Source organism: Ovis aries, chromosome X (assembly GCF_016772045.2).
Source record: "Ovis aries strain OAR_USU_Benz2616 breed Rambouillet chromosome X, ARS-UI_Ramb_v3.0, whole genome shotgun sequence".
NCBI classification, from domain to species: Eukaryota; Metazoa; Chordata; class Mammalia; order Artiodactyla; family Bovidae; genus Ovis; species Ovis aries.
In genome coordinates, this window is record NC_056080.1 from 43367638 (window position 1) to 43386000 (window position 18363).

The following is an 18363-nucleotide window of genomic DNA, read 5'->3' on the forward strand; positions in this document are numbered from 1 at the left end:
AACATCAGAACTAGACTCAGATATGGCAGGATATTGTAATTACCACTCTGTGAATTTCAAATGAGTAACATGGTAAAGGCTATAATTCAAAAATCAGACAACATATAAGAATAGATGGGTAACAGAGATGGAAATTCTAAGAAATAATCAAGAAGAAATGGTAGAGCTGAAAAACACTAACAGAAATCAGTGCAATAAAAGATGTAAAAAACAACAACAAGTTTTATAGTTTCTCAGAAAGTTAAACATATGCCTACCATATGATCCAGACATTTTTCATTCCTAGGCATATACTCAAGAGGAAGCATTTTCTCTAATTTGGCTGGGCGGGGGTGGGGGGGGATGTTGGTGGTAAGGAGGCAGCTGTGGTAGGATTGATCTGTATCTTTATTGTGATGGTTGTGGTGGCACAACTCTCAGAATATATCACCATCATAGAACCCTAGGCACCAAAAAAGAGTGAATCTTGGTGTATGTAAATTTAAAAATAAATTAGTGTTTAAAAATTAAATGTGTTCTTGGAAAACGAGACCACATCTTCTTTGGATGGAAAAACATACCTAACTTCACAAAAGTACCCACCCCCACCTCACCTTGCCCAGTTCAGGTAGAAGGAAATTTTACTACTATTCTTCCAGATGGAAGGTACACATACAAAGGATAATTTCGATACTTTTTTTTTCCCCTACCATATTTTGCATATTTTGCACTCTAACTGATGTGGAGATCTTTTCACAAGAGTAACTTCCAAGACATGGCACAGGATTTCTCCACTTCTGCAATTAAAAAACTGGGAAGTCATGACTCTGAGGCACTAAAATATATCAGGCTGTCTCTCAAAAAATTAAACATCAAATACTTAATTCGAGGGCTGCATATTATCAGTATTCTAATTCTTCAAAATGTGTTGCTGCATGCCACTTCAGTAAATATGGCTGCTTAACAAATTGCTCTAAAAATCAACAGCTTAAAACAACTGTTTTGTTATGCTCATGGATTCTGTGGATCAGGAATTCAGACAGGGCACAAAAGAATGTCTGGAGTTTCAAGCTGGAAGATTCTGTAACTGAGGGCTTGAATTATATGAAATCTGTCTGTTTAGTTGCTAAGTCATGTCTGACTCTTTTGCAACCCCATGGACTGTAGCCCACCAGGCTCTTCTGTCCATGGGATTTCCCAGGCAAGAATACTGGAGTGGGTTGCCATTTCCTTCTCCAGGGAATCTTCTTGATCCAGGGATTGAACCTGTGTCTCCTGCACAGCAGTCGTAATCTTGACACCACTGAGCCACCAGGGAAGCCCTGTGTGAAGGTATCTATGCTCATAAATCAAGTGCATAGCAAGAGCCATCAGCTGAGATTTCAGTTTGGGCTGTCACGTGAATTACCATCTACACATGGTCTCCCCATGTAGCTTGGACTACATAGCATGGCACCCTCAAGGTGGTAGAATTCCTTACATGGTAGTACAGGGCTCCAAAAGCAAGTGTCACATCAGACAATTTAGAAATGGCATCATTTTTTCTGACCTGGCCTCAGACGTTACACAGCATCACTTCTGTTGCATTCTATTGGTTAGAAGTGAATCACTAAGCCACTCAACATTCAAGGGGAAATGACACGGATCCCATCTGTCAATGAAAGAATCATTGTCAATGAAAGTGCACATTGTAGATGAACATTTTGGATGGGACACTGTTGTAGCCATCTTTGGAAAATACAATTTGTCACATGTGTAATAGACAGTTTCCTTCAGTTAATCAGACCACTGATACCTGGCATTCCTCAGTTAACTGGGATATTAATGTAGCGAGGATACGTCAATCCTCAAGAAGTGGAAATGTACTATGTAAGGAAATTATTGGAAGTATAAAAGATCAGCACTTCAGTTTCTTTTTCAAAGGAGAATTTGTCATTTTAATAGTCAAAACTAAGTCACACACAGTGGGAGAAGGTGAGTGTGGAATGAATTGATAAAGTAGGCATTAATATATATACACTATCAGATTAAAACAGATAGCTAGTGGAAAGTTGCTATATAACACAGGGAGCTCAGTCTGGCATTCTGTGATGACCTAGAGGGGTGGGATGTGGGGGGTGGAGCGGGGTTGGAGGAAGTTCAAAAGGGAGGGGATATATGTATCTAAATAGGACTAATTCACATTGTTGTATGCATTGTAAAGCAATTTTCCACCAACAAAAAAATTTTTTAAAAACTAAGTCACAGAAGAAGGAGAAAATGAAAGGGTAAGATAGTCACTAATTTAATAAGAATTTGAAAACATTTCAAAACTATATTTAAAAGCTCTGGAATTTTTTCCTTTAATATAATATAATCCTGGCATATAATAGAAAATTTTCAAGCAAGCATTTTAAGAATTTAAGTATAATAAACCTTCATGCTTATCCAACAGCATATATAAAATATAATTTGAAATGAATCACAGACTCAAAAGTAAAAGCTAAAATCATAAAGCTATTAGAGAAATATAATAGCACTGCTGCTGCTGCTGTTGCTGCTAAGTCACTTCAGTCGTGACTGACTCTGTGTGACCCCGTAGACGGCAGACCACCAGGCTCCCCCGTCCCTGGGATTCTCCAGGCAAGAACACTGGAGTGGGTTGCCATTTCCTTCTCCAATGCATGGAAGTGAAAAGTGAAAGTGAAGTTGCTCAGTCGTGTCCGACTCTTAGCGACCCCATGGACTGCAGCCCACCAGGCTCCTCCACCCATGGGATTTTCCAGGCAAGAGTACTGGAGTGGGGTGCCAATATAATAGCACAACACACCTCAATAATAATAGAACAAGCAATCAATAAAATTTGGCAAAGGATCTGAAAAGAGACTTCACAAAATACACAAAGAGTCAGTGTTGTTCAGATGCCAAGTGGTGTCCGACTCTTTGCAACCCCATGAATTGCAGCACGCCAGGCCTCCCCATCCATCACCAACTCCCGGAGTTCACTCAGACTCGCATCCATCGAGTCAGTGATGCCATCCAGCCATCTCATCCTCGGTCGTCCCCTTCTCCTCCTGCCCCCAATCCCTCCCAGCATCAGAGTCTTTTCCAATGAGTCAACTCTTCGCATGAGGTGGCCAAAGTACTGGAGTTTCAGCTTTAGCATCATTCCTTCCAAAGAAATCCCAGGGCTGATCTCCATCAGAATGGACTGGTTGGATCTCCTTGTAGTTCAAGAGACTCTCAAGAGTCTTCTCCAACACCACAGTTCAAAAGCATCAATTCTTTGGCACTCAGCTTTCTTCACAGTCCAACTCTCACATCCATACATGACTACTGGAAAAACCATAGCCTTGACTAGATGGACCTTTGTTGGCAAAGTAATCTCTCTGCTTTTGAATATGCTATCTAGGTTGCTCATAACTTTTCTTCCACGGAGTAAGCGTCTTTTAATTTCATGGCTGCAGTCACCATCTGCAGTGATTTTGGAGCCCCCAAAAATAAAGTCTGACACTGTTTTCCCATCTATTTCCCATGAAGTCATGGGACCAAATGCCATGATCTTCATTTTCTGAATGTTGAGCTTTAAGCCAACTTTTTCACTCTCCTCTTTCACTTTCATCAAGAGGCTTTTTAGTTCCTCTTCACTTTCTGCCATAAGCGTGGTGTCATCTGCATATCTGAGGTTATTGATATTTCTCCTGGCAATCTTGATTCCAGCTTGTGCTTCTTCCAGCCCAGCGTTTCTCATGATGTACTCTGCATTAAGCAGGGTGACAATATACAGCCTTGACGTACTCCTTTTCCTATTTGGAACCAGTCTGTTGTTCCATGTCCAGGTCTAACTGTTGCCAATAAACACATGAAAAAAGTGTTCAACATCAAAGGTTATCAGAAAAATACAAATTAAACTACAACGGGACACTACTACATATCTACCAGATGGTTTACATTAAAAAGCCTAATAATACCAAATTGTTGATAAGGTGGTGAAGCAATTAGACCCTCTGTACATTGTTAGGGGAAATGTAAACTGGTATAACCTCTTTGATAATAAGTCTGGCAGCTTCTTTAAAAACTAAACACATACCTATGGCCCAGCAATTTCATTCATAGTTACATAACCAAGAGAAAAAAATTATGTTCACAGAAATATTTGCATAACAATGTCGAGAGGAGATTTATTCATATTAGCCCAATACTGGAAATAGCCCAGATATTCATCAGCAGGGGAAAGAATAAACAAATTGTAGCATTCACTACTGAGCAGTATGAAGGAATGAATTACTGATACACTCAACAATATGGATTAATCTCAAAATCATACTTAATAAGAGAATCCACAAAAGAATACATGCTGTTTAATTCCATTTATATGAAGTTCTAGAACAGGAAAAATATATTTACTGTGAAAAAAATCAGAAAAGTGATTGCTGCTTGGATGGAGGTGTGGGCAGGGACTGACTAGGATCAGGTGTGAGGGAACTCCCTGGATGATGGTAATGTTGTATGTTTTAACAGGGATTTGGGTTGCACAGGTGTATTTGTCAAAATTAAGCAAATGTATACTTCAGGTTTATCCATTTTATTGACAATAAATTTTACATCAAAAGGGAAAAAATGTAAATAAATGGTAAGCATGCTGATATATTTAGAAGGAAATAACTGAAGTCTGTTAATTTTCTTTGAAATATATTGAAATTAAGATGGATTAATGGGTAGATAGAGGGGTATGCAAATGAAGAGATGCAAGATAAAGCAAATACAGTAAAATATTAGTGATACAGTCTAAGTGGGGAAAATAAAGAAGTAAGACTTTGTTGTTAATTTGATAAGAATTTGGAAGTTATAAAAACTATTCCATCCCAAATTTACTTTCAAAGCTCTGGGATTTAAAAACATAAATAAAAAATATTATAGCCCATAATGCAAGAATTTTAAGTAAGCACATTAAAATTAAATCAATAATCAGAGTAGAGCATCAAGTGGAACAACTCATATCTTGCTTTATGATTCTGAGACTCTTGACTTTTGCTCAAAACATTCTGCCAGCATTTGCCATTAGCTCTTTCTGGAAACTGAAGCAAGAAACAGAAAATGCTCATTGTTCTTTGCCCAGGCTTTTTGGTTCTATTTGCTTGAGCTTTATTTGTTTTTATCTTTTTAATTTTTTTTACAATTGCTCATTGTTTAAAAAATATATCAAAGAATGAGGCAGACTGGTGTGCAGCCTGTTAAGATTTCTTCAAAGGATATACAATCCTTGAAATATTTATATAAATATACATGTACATGTACCTTTAGATTTTTGGCATAAATAGGATCATATTATACAGACTTCTGAATTTTTGCTTTATCTACAAAACAGCATGACATATATATAGTAGCCATTAGTGCTATTTATCTAGCATCTGGTTTCCCTCTTTCTTCTGAATATATGGGTGGAGCCATGTGACTCATACTAGCCAATGAATTGAGAGTATAAATGATGTTTTTCTTCCCAGCTGAGATTTATTGGTCTTGACCCTCCAAAGTTCTCTTCTCTCTCTGGTACATTCCAGGTAGTGCCTGTTCTGTCAACTTCAGTCCTGAGTGACTATAATGAACAAAGCTCTGTCTGACAACAATGGATACACACAGTAACCCTTACTGATTTAATTCCTTGAGATCTGGGGGTTAGTTACTGCAGCATAACTTAACCAATCCTGACTAACGCACTGAAGATTTTTTCAAGTATGCATATTTGGCATATCTCATCCTTTCTAACCAAGAGCGCAATGGCACCCCACTCCAGTACTCTTGCCTGGAAAATCCCATGGATGGAGGAGCCTGGTAGGCTGCAGTCCACGGGGTCGCTAAGAGTCGGACACAACTGAGTGACTTCACTTTCACTTTTTACTTTCATGCATTGGAGACGGAAATGGCAACCCTCTCCAGTGTTCTTGCCTGGAGAATCCCAGGGGTGGGGAAGCCTGGTGGGCTGATGTCTGTGGGGTCGCACAGAGTCAGACATGACTGAAGTGACTTAGCAGCAGCAGCAGCTTAGCATCATCCTTTCTAAAGGCTAAATAGTGTTAGTCACTTAGTAGTGTCTGATTCTTTATGACCCCATGGACTGTAGCCCGCCAGGCTTCTCTGTCCATGGAATTCTCCAGGCAAGAATACTGGAGTGGGTTGCCATTTCCTTCTCCAGGGAATCTTCCCACCCAGACATCGAGCCCAGGTCTCTCACCTTAGAGGCAGAATCTTTACTGACTGAGCCACTAGGTAAGACCTAATGGCTAAATAGTGCAGTCTTAAACCAAAGCAAAAGAATTTATCCAACTATTCCCCTACTGTTGGACATTTGATTTTTGTCTAAATTTTTGCTATTACAAATTTTGCTGCAATAAATATTGCTTGAGTGCACACACAAACATCTATTACAACCTACTTGTCAAAATTTTTTTGAGTAAAAAGTTTCTAAAAATGCAATTACTAGGTTAATAGAGTCTCAGCATTAGATATTGCCAGTTACCCTCCAAAATGCTGAACCTATTTAAACTTCTATCAATAGAAACGGAAAGTACCTGTTATCCCACATGCTCATCTGGAGCCAGTTATATTATTCTTTTTAAATGTTACTAATATAATATGTGGAAACTCTATTTCATTATTGTTTCAGCTTGTGTGATTATTTGGCTTCTTTTCATAGGTTTAAAGGCTATTTGTATTGCTTCTGAGAACTGTTTATTCCTGTCCTTAAGCCATTTTTGTCTGCTGATTTTACAGGCGTTTTCATAAATCCTTAATGTCAATCCCCTGGTTCTTATTCTGGTTGTAACAATTTTCTCTCAGTCTATCCCTTATCTTTTCAGTTTGTTGATAGAGAAATACTTTTTTGATGCAGAGAAATAGAAAATTTTCCTGTAGTGAATATAGTCAATTTTTCCTTTATGTTTTTTGGCAGCTGTGCCCTGCCTACCACAAAATTAAAATGTATTAAATGTTTCCTAATCAACTATCACTAGAACCTTTACTATTAATCTATTTTTTTGTCTACTGATTTGAGAATTTCTCTGTACCTTACAATAAAATCCACAATAATAAATCTTTTATGGGCTTTATACTCTATTTCACTGATAGTTTAATCCTCTATCAGTACATTACAGTGTTTTCAAATATCTATCAATTATATAAATTCTAGTATCTGGACTTTCACATTCTTCCTTTTCAATATTTTTTTCAATCCCTGATTTCTCTTGAGGAACCTCAAAAATCAACGAGCCAATTTCTCTCCCTCAACCCTGCAAAACAAAACCAAATCTAAGAACAGAATTGTAATTCTGATTAGAATCGATTCAAATCTAGATTAATTTGGACAGATTAGAATTTTTTTTTTAACCAGGCAGAAGTTTTATTTCCTCCTGATCCCATCATTCCAGGCTCACCTAACTCATCCCAGGAGTGATAAAAAGCCACAAGCAGTAACCAGGAGCACCCATGAAAGGGGGTCCCGACATACAACCCTAGCTTTCTGCTCAGGCCAGGAGGGAAATGTCACTATACACAAAAGTTGCTCCCACTTTTGCTGAAGGCAGCTTTTTGGCTTGCCAGCACTTTGTAAATGAAACACACTTGTCAGTCCTCCTTCAATTTCAGGTATATTTCCAGCTCTCAAACCCTCAGCCTCAGACAACTGGCAAGGTTACCATTTCTCCTCCCTAAGATTGGGCAAAGAGTGCCTAGGGTTTCCCTCATCAACCCTCCATGCAGGACTCAACTGAGTTCACTACAAACTGTCAGTGGCTCTCCTGAGGGAGAGGCTGGGAGAGGGACTGGAGGGTCCAGCCACTTTGGTCAGGGGCCTTATATATAGGGACAGAAGCACAGGAAGAGAAGGGGACCTCTCCAAATCCGCCTTCCTCATTAGCATCCCTACAATAATGGACACGGTTTGGTCTGTCTTCTACCAGCGGGAACATTACTTAGAAGAGCACTCTTTCTGTGAAGGAAGGAAGATGCTGGGGCTCAGAGCGGGGTCAGAGGCTAGAAGACACCACACAGCTGACAGATCCATGTCTCTCTGGATCTTCTCATTAGTTTAAAGGATGAAGGTGGGATGCCTCTCTTTGGAGTCAGGCCAAGGTCTGCACACCCCACTATCCAGTCCCTGTGCCCAGGTGGGCCCCTACCTGCTTGAGTAGGAATTGATTCTGGGTGATGGTGTGCAGGGCGATGGTCAGATGGAGGACAGACAGGAGCACCCCGCTGAGTATCGCAGCTTGCATGCACACAGGCAGGAGCGTATAGATGGTATTGATGAAGAACACAGTCCACCAGATGCCCTTGGAGGCACTGTGCGGCTGGAGCAGCAGCAGGCCCACCACCTGGATGGCCAGCACCACGGAGATGAGCACTTAGAAGGCCAGGCCCATGTGGTCCTGGTGGAAGGTGGGGCGGTTGCAGAGCACGGCCATGACGAGGCTCACACCCACGGTAGCCACTAGGATGACTAGGTACGGCAGCTGCAGCGGAAGCCGCGCCGCGCACAAGAGCACCAGCACAGCCATGAGCATCGTGAGGCTGCTCCGGTTCAGACGGAAGTAGCAGCGCCGGTACAGCCGCTCCAGCTTGTCCCAGGGAAACTTCTGTGAGTGGAATATCTGCAGCAGTGCCAGGCAGCAGGCGCCCAGTGACAGCACCGCATCAGGCCCTGCGCCCGAGCCTGCGGTGCTGCCGCCATCCCCGGACCCCTAGTCTTCCTCGTCGGCCGCGCGTGCCCCTTGCCGCGCTCCTCCAGGCCTAGCTCCACCGAACCAGGGCGCACTTCTGTTCCGCCCGTGGTTGCGGCCGCCGCTGCCTGCAGGGGGCGCCCGGGTGCTGCCGCTGCTGGCCAACCTGGAACAGAAGCCAAAGCCCCCAGTCAAACAGACCCCAGCCCCCACTCCTGTCTCTTGGTGGAGCTGCGAGCCGAACCTCAAGAGTAGAATTTTTAAAATAGTGTCTTCCTATTCAGAGAGATAATAAAGTTTTGAAACTGTATTCATTTTGAAAGTGAAGTTGCTCAGTCGTGTCCGACTCTTTGCGACCCCATGGACTATAGCCTACCAGGTTCCACCATCCATGGGATTTTCCAGGCAAGAACACTGGAGTGGGTTGCCATTTCCTTCTCCAGGAGATCTTCCCAACCCAGGGATTGAACCCAGGGCTCCTGCATTGTAGGCAGACGCTTTACAGAGCCACCAGGGAAGTCAAACAAATTTTAATTCTTTTTGGCACAATGACATACACATGTTAGGTAGAAAGTAAATATTAATGTATGTGAAGTGAGTGAAAGTTGCCGTTGTGTCCGAGTCTGCAACCCCATGGACTATACAGTCCGTGGAATTCTCCAGGCCAGAATACTGAAGTGGGTAGTCTTTCCCTTCTCCAGTGGGTCTTCCTGACCCAGGAATTGAACCAGGATCTCCTGCATTACAGGCGGATTATTTATCAGCTGAGCTATCAGAAGTGTATACAACTGTGTTCATATTAGTCTTACACGTTTCTCGTCCAATTTTATTGCACCCAGGTATTTCATAATATTTGTTGTTATAGCAAATAGTATCCCCCATTGCATAAAATCTCATGTTTATTATTAGTATAAAGTAAAACTATTGCTTTCTATGTTAGTTTTCTTGTATTTAGCTACTTTCCTGAATAGTTCTAACCATTTTTAAATTGGGTCTTTTAGATATATAATCACATTTGGGTTCTAATTTAAAAATCAGCCTTCAGTTCTACTTTGAGCTATTTATACAATTATCCCTAATTACCTATTTCCACTATACCTAGGGCACAAAGGGACCTTAAAATTATCCAGTCCAAGGATTACCTAGTTAAGTACCTTCTGGGATATGAAAACAAGATGAATGGGAGAAGGCATAAGACAACAGGGCTTCCCAGGTGGTGCAGTGGTAAAGAATCCGGCTGTCAATTCAGGAGATGGTGGGTTCAATCCCTGGGTTGGGAAGATCCCAGGGAGGAGGAAATGGTACCCCAGTCTAGTATTCTTGCCTGGGAAATCCCAAATTCTTGCAGAGGAGCCTGGTGAGCTACCCACCCCTGGTGGGTCCATGGGGTCCCAAAGGGTTGGACACAACTGAGCACACACATCACACACATTAGACAAGAAGGAATTGTAGGGATTGGGGAAAAAATGCAAAGATCAGGCAGAGTCTGAGAGAGACAGCTGCCATTTACCCTAACTGATTACTGACATGGGGAAATGTAGGCCCACTTTCTATTTTTCAAGAGGAGACAGAAATACAGGTTTTTATCTTTAAACTCTTAATTTAAAAAAATAAACACAAGCCAAACAAAATACAACTGCCAGCTATCAAACTCTATGAACTTGAAAGTAATCCAATGCCTTCAAGGCAATTTAAACTCAGAAAGGTGTGTCAGAGATTGCAAAAGTAGTGGGATATAGGGAAGAAGTCTCTATTTTGTTTAGCTACTTGGGTGGATCAGAACAGTATTTGCAAAGTGCTAAAACCAGGCAAGTGTTTCGTTTGGTTTGTTCACAAACAAAGAGTTCAGTTTCTAATTACTGACATTTTATGACCCCTGTTTGGCTCATCTTGGCTTGAATTTGCCATCATGGTAAATGAAAAGGGTACCTTTTAAATACCCCATCTCTATTTGGGGAAATTACCACATTCTATTCTCCGTCAACCCAACATGGAAGTCAGAGCTTAATTTCCCAGGCTTCCTTGCAGTTAGAAATGTGCCAGTGACCCAGGATCTGCCAATCAGGGAAGCTTACATGAGACTTTGAAGTACAACAGCTAAGTATGGGCCACATTTGGTGTCACAGTCCAACTTTCAGGGGTAGCATCGAACACAAGGTTGCCAAAAGTAGTGATAGTGATGGCTGTGATAAAATTGAGTTCTTGGCAGCAGTGCAAATGTAGCAATGAGTGTGGGTGGTGCAGTAGGAACAGAGGCCATTTTCCCATCAGACAAGTTCTACAACCCACTTCTGGGCACTGTTCCTAGAACAGAGCCTCGAGCTTATTTCTCCAGCCCTTCCAAAGATACTGTGAACCACCCAGGATCCTTTTAGTTAATTCCTTTCCTGCTTAACCTAGCCAGGGATGATTCTGCTTTTTTAAACACTAAGCCTGTCTTCACCAATACAAACAATACCATCAGGCAGTGACAGAAACAAATTAAAGATCTCGGTCTTTTTGAATCCCAGGCCAGCATTTTTTCTTATGACATCACATCGTTTTAGGAAGGTTCAAAATGTTGTTTTCAAAATGCATGCTGGGGCTGGCATCTCAAATATATGGTATGGATGCTGTCAAAGAGTCTATTTGGTTCAAGATAAGAGTACATGTTTCAAAGCTTTTGGAATTTTCCTTTTCCTTCTGTTCATATAGATTCATAGACCAGTGGCTTCCTTAAAAAATGACAGACTTACAATAAAAACACCCATAACAATGTACACAGTGCTGTTAAAAAAAAAGATCAAAACCACATAAAAGGAGAGATAATTGTATGAGATAAATCAGGATGAGATCATCACAATGCTCTAAGCACTAAATTTATAATCTTCTTCCTTGAAGTTAAAGGACAGTAATGGAGTGGATTAATGTTTCCCAACCTTAGTCCACCAACAATCTTTATTTTCCACCTTCATGGCCTCCAAGTTTTTTAAGGGCTTATTCCAACCTCATTTATTAAAGAATGTTTTCAATGACTCTATCAAGAGTAAATAAACAACTTACGGAAATACTGCAAACAGGACATAGATTTCTACTACTATTTTCAGTTACTATTTTGAACTATTCCAACTCTTGAGATAAAAGGTTTTCATTTTCTACTGTCCACTACAGTGCATTTTCTAGTGCACTACAGTGTATATAGTAAGAATTTTATATATGTTATCAGCTTTATTCATATATTATATGACTATACATTATAACCATCCCCATTTTGTAGGTGAAAACATTCTTCAACAACTTATGCAAGGACATCAGGATGGAAAATGGCAGAGCTGAGATTTGGATGCATGTGTCTGACTCTTGAGACCCCATGGACTGTAGCCTGCCAGCCTCCTCCATCCATGACATTTTCCAGGCAAGAATACTGGAGTGGATTGCCATTCCCTTCTCCAGGGGATCTTTCCAACCCAGGGATTGAACCTGGTCTTCTGCTTGGTAGGCTGATTCTTTATCACTGAGCCACTAGGGTGAAGAAGCTGCCTGCCAAGCAGGAGACATGAGTTTGATTCCTGGGTTAGGAAGATCCCCTGGAGAAGATAATGGCAACCCATTCAAGTATTATTTTCTGGGAAATACCATGGACAGAGGAGCTTGGCGGGCTATAGTCTATGGGGTTGCAAAAGAATCAGACACGACTTAGCGACTAAACAAGTCAAAAATCAGATCTATTTACTACATTATATAACCTCTTTCAGGAAGAATTTTACATTTACAAGAACAAAAATTTCCTTGAGGCTCTAAATCTTAGAAGGAATTTATCACATGGAAACTCACAGGAAATCTCTCGATCCTGCAACTGACAACAGGAGTCTGAGAAAGAATGGTTTAATAATTCATTACATTCACTGCAGCCTGAGACACTGGGTGCTGGAAGCATTTGGGAAAGACACCAGGGTGAACTGGGCATGTGCCCTGCCCTCTAAGGCTGGAGCCCAGGTGGGGAAAAGAAGTGAGCACTGAGCTCACAGAAATCCAAAATACATGCAGGCTACATGGGGCAGGTGTCATCTCTGATGGGGAGATCAAGGCTTGGGGAGGTGGCTGGAGGGAGGGACTGGCCACGTCTTCCCTGGCATAGGGCCCTCCTTGCTGCTGTTGCCTGGGGTTCAGAGTCCAGGGCCCACATCAAGAAGCCTCACTCTACCCATGTTTCCAATTGTACAAAACACTATCCCTGATAAGCCTCGTCCCTGTCTGGCTCCCTGCTAAAATCTGCCCATCAGGAATCAAGGCTCTGAGAAGAGCTCTCTGCACTCCTTCAGTAACAACTGACAGTGTTCACAGGCTCATCTAGCAGACTATGAAAAAAGGGTCCCAGAGAAACAGTTCCAGCCTAGAGGCAGAACCAGTGAATCCCACGAGAAAAGAAACGCTTCCTCCCCAAACTGCCTTCTGTTTCCACCTGTCCCTGTATTCTTCAGGTCCATTTTGAGACAAATAGCTCAGGAAGGCCCACAGGTTAATCCACTAATCCATTATTAACCAGGGCACCTTATGCGGAGACAGGATATTACCTCCTACCTGGATGGTTTCCTTGAGAATAAAGGAAATGCCCGAGGCTTGGACCATTGTCCAGAGCATCAAGTCTGGGCTCTGAGGCCCAGGTACATACTGAGAGGGCCAGGTATGTAAGCAGGGGAGAGAAGCAGGGCCACAGACGTGAAGCCCAGAGGCCTACACTGCAATCCTGCCTCTGCCATTTCAACACAGATATGAAAAGGGAACATTTTACAAGTGTATTTCTAAACCTACATTTTCCACATTCTTTCCAACATTTATTGCTTATATAGAGTTTTTGATGATGGCCATTCAGATTGGTGTCAGGTGATACCTCACTGTAGTTTTGATTTGCATTTCTCTAATAATCAGCAATGTTGGCCATCTTTTCATGTGTTTACTGGCCATCTGTATGTCTTCTTTGGAGAAATGTCTGTTAAGGTCTTCCACCCACTTTTTGATTGGGTTATTTGTTTTTCTGATATTGAGCTTTATGAGCTGCTCATATATTTTAGAGATTAATCCTTTGTCAAGTTGCTTCATTTATAATTATCTTCTCCCATTCTGAGGGTTGTCTTTTCATCTTGTTCATAGTTTCCTTGAGGATGTGGAGAAAGGGAACCCTATCACATTGTTGGTGGGAATGTAAATTGATACAGCCACTATGGAGAACAGTATGTAGATTTCTTTAAAATCTAGGAATAAAACTACCATATGGTCTAGCAGTCCCACAACTTGGCCTATACCCTGAGAAAACCACAATTCAAAAAGACTATTTCTCAATGTTCACTGCAGCACTGTTTACAACAGCCAGGACATGGAAGCAACCTCGATGTCCACCAACAGATGAATAAAGAAAATGTGGTACATATATACAATGGAATATTTAGCTATAAAAAGGAATGAATTTGAGTCAGTTGTAGTGAGGTGGATGAAGCTAGAGCCTGTATACAGAGTAAAGTAAGTCAGAAAGAGAAAAACAAATATACATATGGAATCTAGAAAAGTAGTATTGATTAATCTATTTACAGGGAAGAAATGGAGACACAGAAGTAGAGAACAAATCTGTGGGCACAGCGGGGAAAGGAGAGGGTGAGACGAATTGGGAGAGTAGCACTGACATATATACACTACTGTGTGTATAAGAGATAGCTGCTGTATGACACAGGGAGCCCAGCCTGGTACTCTGTGATCACCTAGAGGGGTGGGATGGGACCAGGGAGGGAGGCGCAAGCGGGAGGGGATACATATATAATAATGACTGATTCACACTGTTGCATAGCAGAAACCAACACAACATTGTAAAGCAATTATCTTCCAATTAAAAATTAAAAAAAAAATAAAACCTACATTTGAAGAGTTTCAGAATGTCAGCATCTGAAAGAGGCCTTAGAGATCATTATATGGACAATAGAGTGAGATGCAAGTAGGTGAAGCAAGTTGCCTAAGTCACTTGAATTGTGAGGGTTGGGACTAGCTCTCCCTGATACCCCTACAGTCAGAGACAGAGTTCCCTTTCCCAGTACAAGGTAATCAATTATTTACTTGTTTGCTGCAAGCTTTAGACAGAATGTTCCTTGAGAAATAGGACCTTTCATTAAATTATTCAACAAACATCTATTGTACTTGGCAGGAGCCAATTGTGGAGGCAGGGAAGTAAACAAATAACTCAAGAGGGGCTACCAATGGATGATACAGGAAAAGCATTTAACATGACGCATGGCACGTGGTAAATGCTCGATAAATGGTGACTTCTACAAAAGAATAATTCTTCGAGTGAGATGGAAATAAGGGAAAAGATGTTGGCAAGGGTCAGCTCATGACCAAATTTACAGGAAACACTAACAGGTTGGGGATTTGCCCTAGAGCCAAGGAATGATATGATAAGACTTTAGGGAGGTCATTCTGGCAAAGCTTTGGAGGGTGAGCATTAAGAACAGAAGATCAGTTTTGCAGCTTTCAAGAGAGTAGTGAAAAGATGAAAAGCCAAATTGCAACAGTGAAGCTGCGGATGGAGAGAAGGCGTTTAAGAAATATGATTTCAAGAGGATGGGAGAGGTCAAGGTAGGGGAGAGGACAAAGACAAGGTAGACCCTGGCTCAGGCCCTGGGGACAAGTCTGGTGGCCTTTACCAAGATAGGGTCCCCAACTGCAACTGTATGGGGGAAGAAAATGAGGTCAATTTAGGGAAAGTTATTTTGGAAAGCTTAAGGGGCATCCAAAGGGGAGATGTCCTGAAAGCCTTCATATTTCCAGATCTATAATTCAGGAAAAAGGTCTGAGCCTGAGGAGCTAAATGGAGAACTCAACCTTCAGTTAACAGGCAAAGCAGGGCAGACTGGATAAAATAGAGCCACTCAACAAGGCATGGTGAAAAGTGATGAGCCTAAAGCCAAAAACAAGAAAGAGAAGTTCCTTGCCTTCAAAGAGGTTACGTTTTGGGGAGAAGAGCCAGTGTATATCTGTATACATACACATGGAAATAAAAGAAAAATATTTGCTAGTTAAAGCTCCAAGCACAGAATTAAAATAGGAGGTGGTGTGATAGCAACTATGTAGTTCCTTTGCCTTTGCCCAGAAAGAGCAACCAAGGGGGCTGACCTCCAAACTAGAACACCCCTCTCCAAAATAATCCTAGACTCTCACTCTTCCATTTAGGAACTATAATATGTAGTTAGCCCAGTGCAAGGTACTGGTTTTAAGACAGTGAACAGGGGTGTCGAGGACCCTGCCCCTCAAAAAAGCTCACATTCTAGGAGGAAAAGACACACTTAACGACACACACACCAAGTTCAGTTATCTATATAAAGTAACTACAAGGTGTGCCAGGGGTAGTGAAAAATATTGGGTTGGCCAACAAACTTTTTGGCCAACCCAATATAAACACGGGACTAAGAAAAAATCCACTTTAGGTAGAATAGTCAAAAAGAAAGCCCCTCTGAGGAAGCCACATTTACAGTGAGTCCCAGGGTTTGCCATGAAAAGGATGACGTATGGACATTCACAGCAGAGAGAACTGCATGTGCAGAGGCAGGGAGAACAGAAAGAGCTTAATGTGTTTGAGAAAGTGAGTGACAATCAGCAGGGCCAAAGGACAGGGTGGGAAGAAAAGAAGTGAGGACACTGGAAATACAGAGCGGCATCGCTCAAGGCCCTGCTGGCTGCAATAAAACGTTTGGATCTTATTGTAAGGATGAGCGCAAGCCACTGAAGGGTTTTTCAAGCCAGGTATGGCCTGATCTGATTTCCATCTTAAGGAATTTTAGGCCAGGAGATACCCTAAATATTCACAGTTGTTCTTTCCAAGCATCCGGTGCCTTGAGGTCACCCTCCAATCACACGGTATGGCTGTCCTTTATTCCACCCACAATTAGGGTCAGGCCTCCATCCACGGAGCAACTTACCCTCCTTGGATCTCCTGCCTGGCCTATGTGCTTCCTCCAAAGCCCCATAAACTCACTAAAGTGTTTCCAATAGACACTGCTAAAGTACGAGGAGAATGGATGCTTTTATAAAGAACACAAAATAATAAAAGGAAACCACTCCCTCATTTCTGATGGAAATTTGTTTTCCCCTCCACTGCTATCCATTAGTCCTCGGCCTGAGTAATTGTCTATGCCCTTCACCCCATCCTTCATTTATTTGCCAAAAGGCCAGGAACATGTGTACTGCCATGAACAATAACAAAGAACTATAAATTCTTATTGATCCCAGAAGCTTGGGAATTCTAAACAATAAAAATATGTCCTCTGACTGCTGCGCTCAAAAGAACGTTTTGGAGATACAAAAGAGCTTTGTTGAAAGAACGAATGAGCTCCAGGGACGCTGCGGGCCTCATGGAGGGCTTGGGTCACCAGGTATTCATGCAACAGGCAACTCCAGACACAAAGTCAGAAAGACCTCCCTGCCACGCTCCCCCGGGCTCACATCTTCATTTCTCAGCCGCATCTTGACTGCATCAAGCCGAGTTTCCTATATAGCTTTGGGCCACTATTGTTTTTAGGAGCCAGAATTCTCAGCCTAAAGAGAAAGTCCTCTTTGTCCTCCATCCATGATTTAATTTACATTCTCCTAAACGCTCCATTCACTTTGTTTTCAGGCTAAGAACTCTCACAATTGTACCAGGCCCTGAATTTGAATTTCCCTGTGTTTCTGCTCTTTGGAAATTTGCCTAGTTCAGTCACTGGACAGTCCTAGAAATTCAGCTTAACCTTAGAGAAAAATCTCTATTGTTCATGATTTCTTACAGTACTAACTTCTGTCCTATATTTTGCCCTTCAATTTCTACATTTTCATGTCTAAGTACTTAATGTGTTTGTGAGCATACATACACACAGATGAATGCACAGCACCTTTTCTCTGATAATCAGTGACGTCTCCTCTATCTTTTCCAACTGGATGGCATTCTTAGGGAGACATCGCTTCTTCATTCCTCACACTTTGAAGGGTGGGGGTGCTCTGAGCTGCACTGCTTTCAGCCTTTCTCATACAGATGCAGCCTTCCTGGCACTCCCCTGATCCTTCAACGCCCTGCATGACTCACAAGACACTGTGTCCAACTGACTTACACTGCTTTTGTCTCTCTGTTCTCCCGTAGGAATTTCTTTTATATGCAAATATATAAAATTCACTAGAAATGGGCAAAACTTGATCACGAAGTAATACGAACATAAAGAAATATCAATTCTTAATTTTTAAAAATAGTATGTAGTAAATTAATGAAGAAACGCTTGGGAAGAAAACATCCTTTCTGTTCTTTGGACAATGAGATAACTGCTAGCAGCCTATGGCTTACCTGAATGTATTAAAATCCACCATCTTTGTGTGCATACAGTCAGCAGTTGTAAACACCTGCTTGAGCTCTCTGGATTTGCATTCTTCTTCTTTTAACTTTTGTAGGATAAGTTCAATGTTGCTCAGGGGAAACTAGGAGGAGGAAATGACAGACATTTAAGATAGGGAGCCCAATCTGTCTGGCGGCCAGCAAAGCTGGCTATGTCTTTCCACAGAAACCAACACAAAGAAGACATGACTAGATTTGTATTTCTTCAGCTAAGGCTCTGGGACAACAAGTGACATTAGCACAGGCCCAGATCTGAGAGAAATGAGCTTACGGGACAGCGGGTCACAGGAATCAAACAAGAATGACTACTTG

The 18363-nt window shown here is 41.7% G+C and overlaps 1 protein-coding gene across 3 annotated transcripts in view; it reads right to left on the bottom strand.

Annotated features, from left to right (window-relative positions):
• The window catches only part of EFHC2 (EF-hand domain containing 2), a 238237-nt gene that overhangs the window by 75678 nt on the left and 144196 nt on the right, over window positions 1–18363 (bottom strand). For all 3 annotated transcript variants that reach the window (XM_060407404.1, XM_027963069.3, XM_060407403.1), the window contains exon 11: window positions 18004–18134. In XM_060407404.1, the coding sequence (XP_060263387.1) occupies window positions 18004–18134 (131 nt within the window). The remainder of the gene's footprint in view (window positions 1–18003; window positions 18135–18363) is intronic.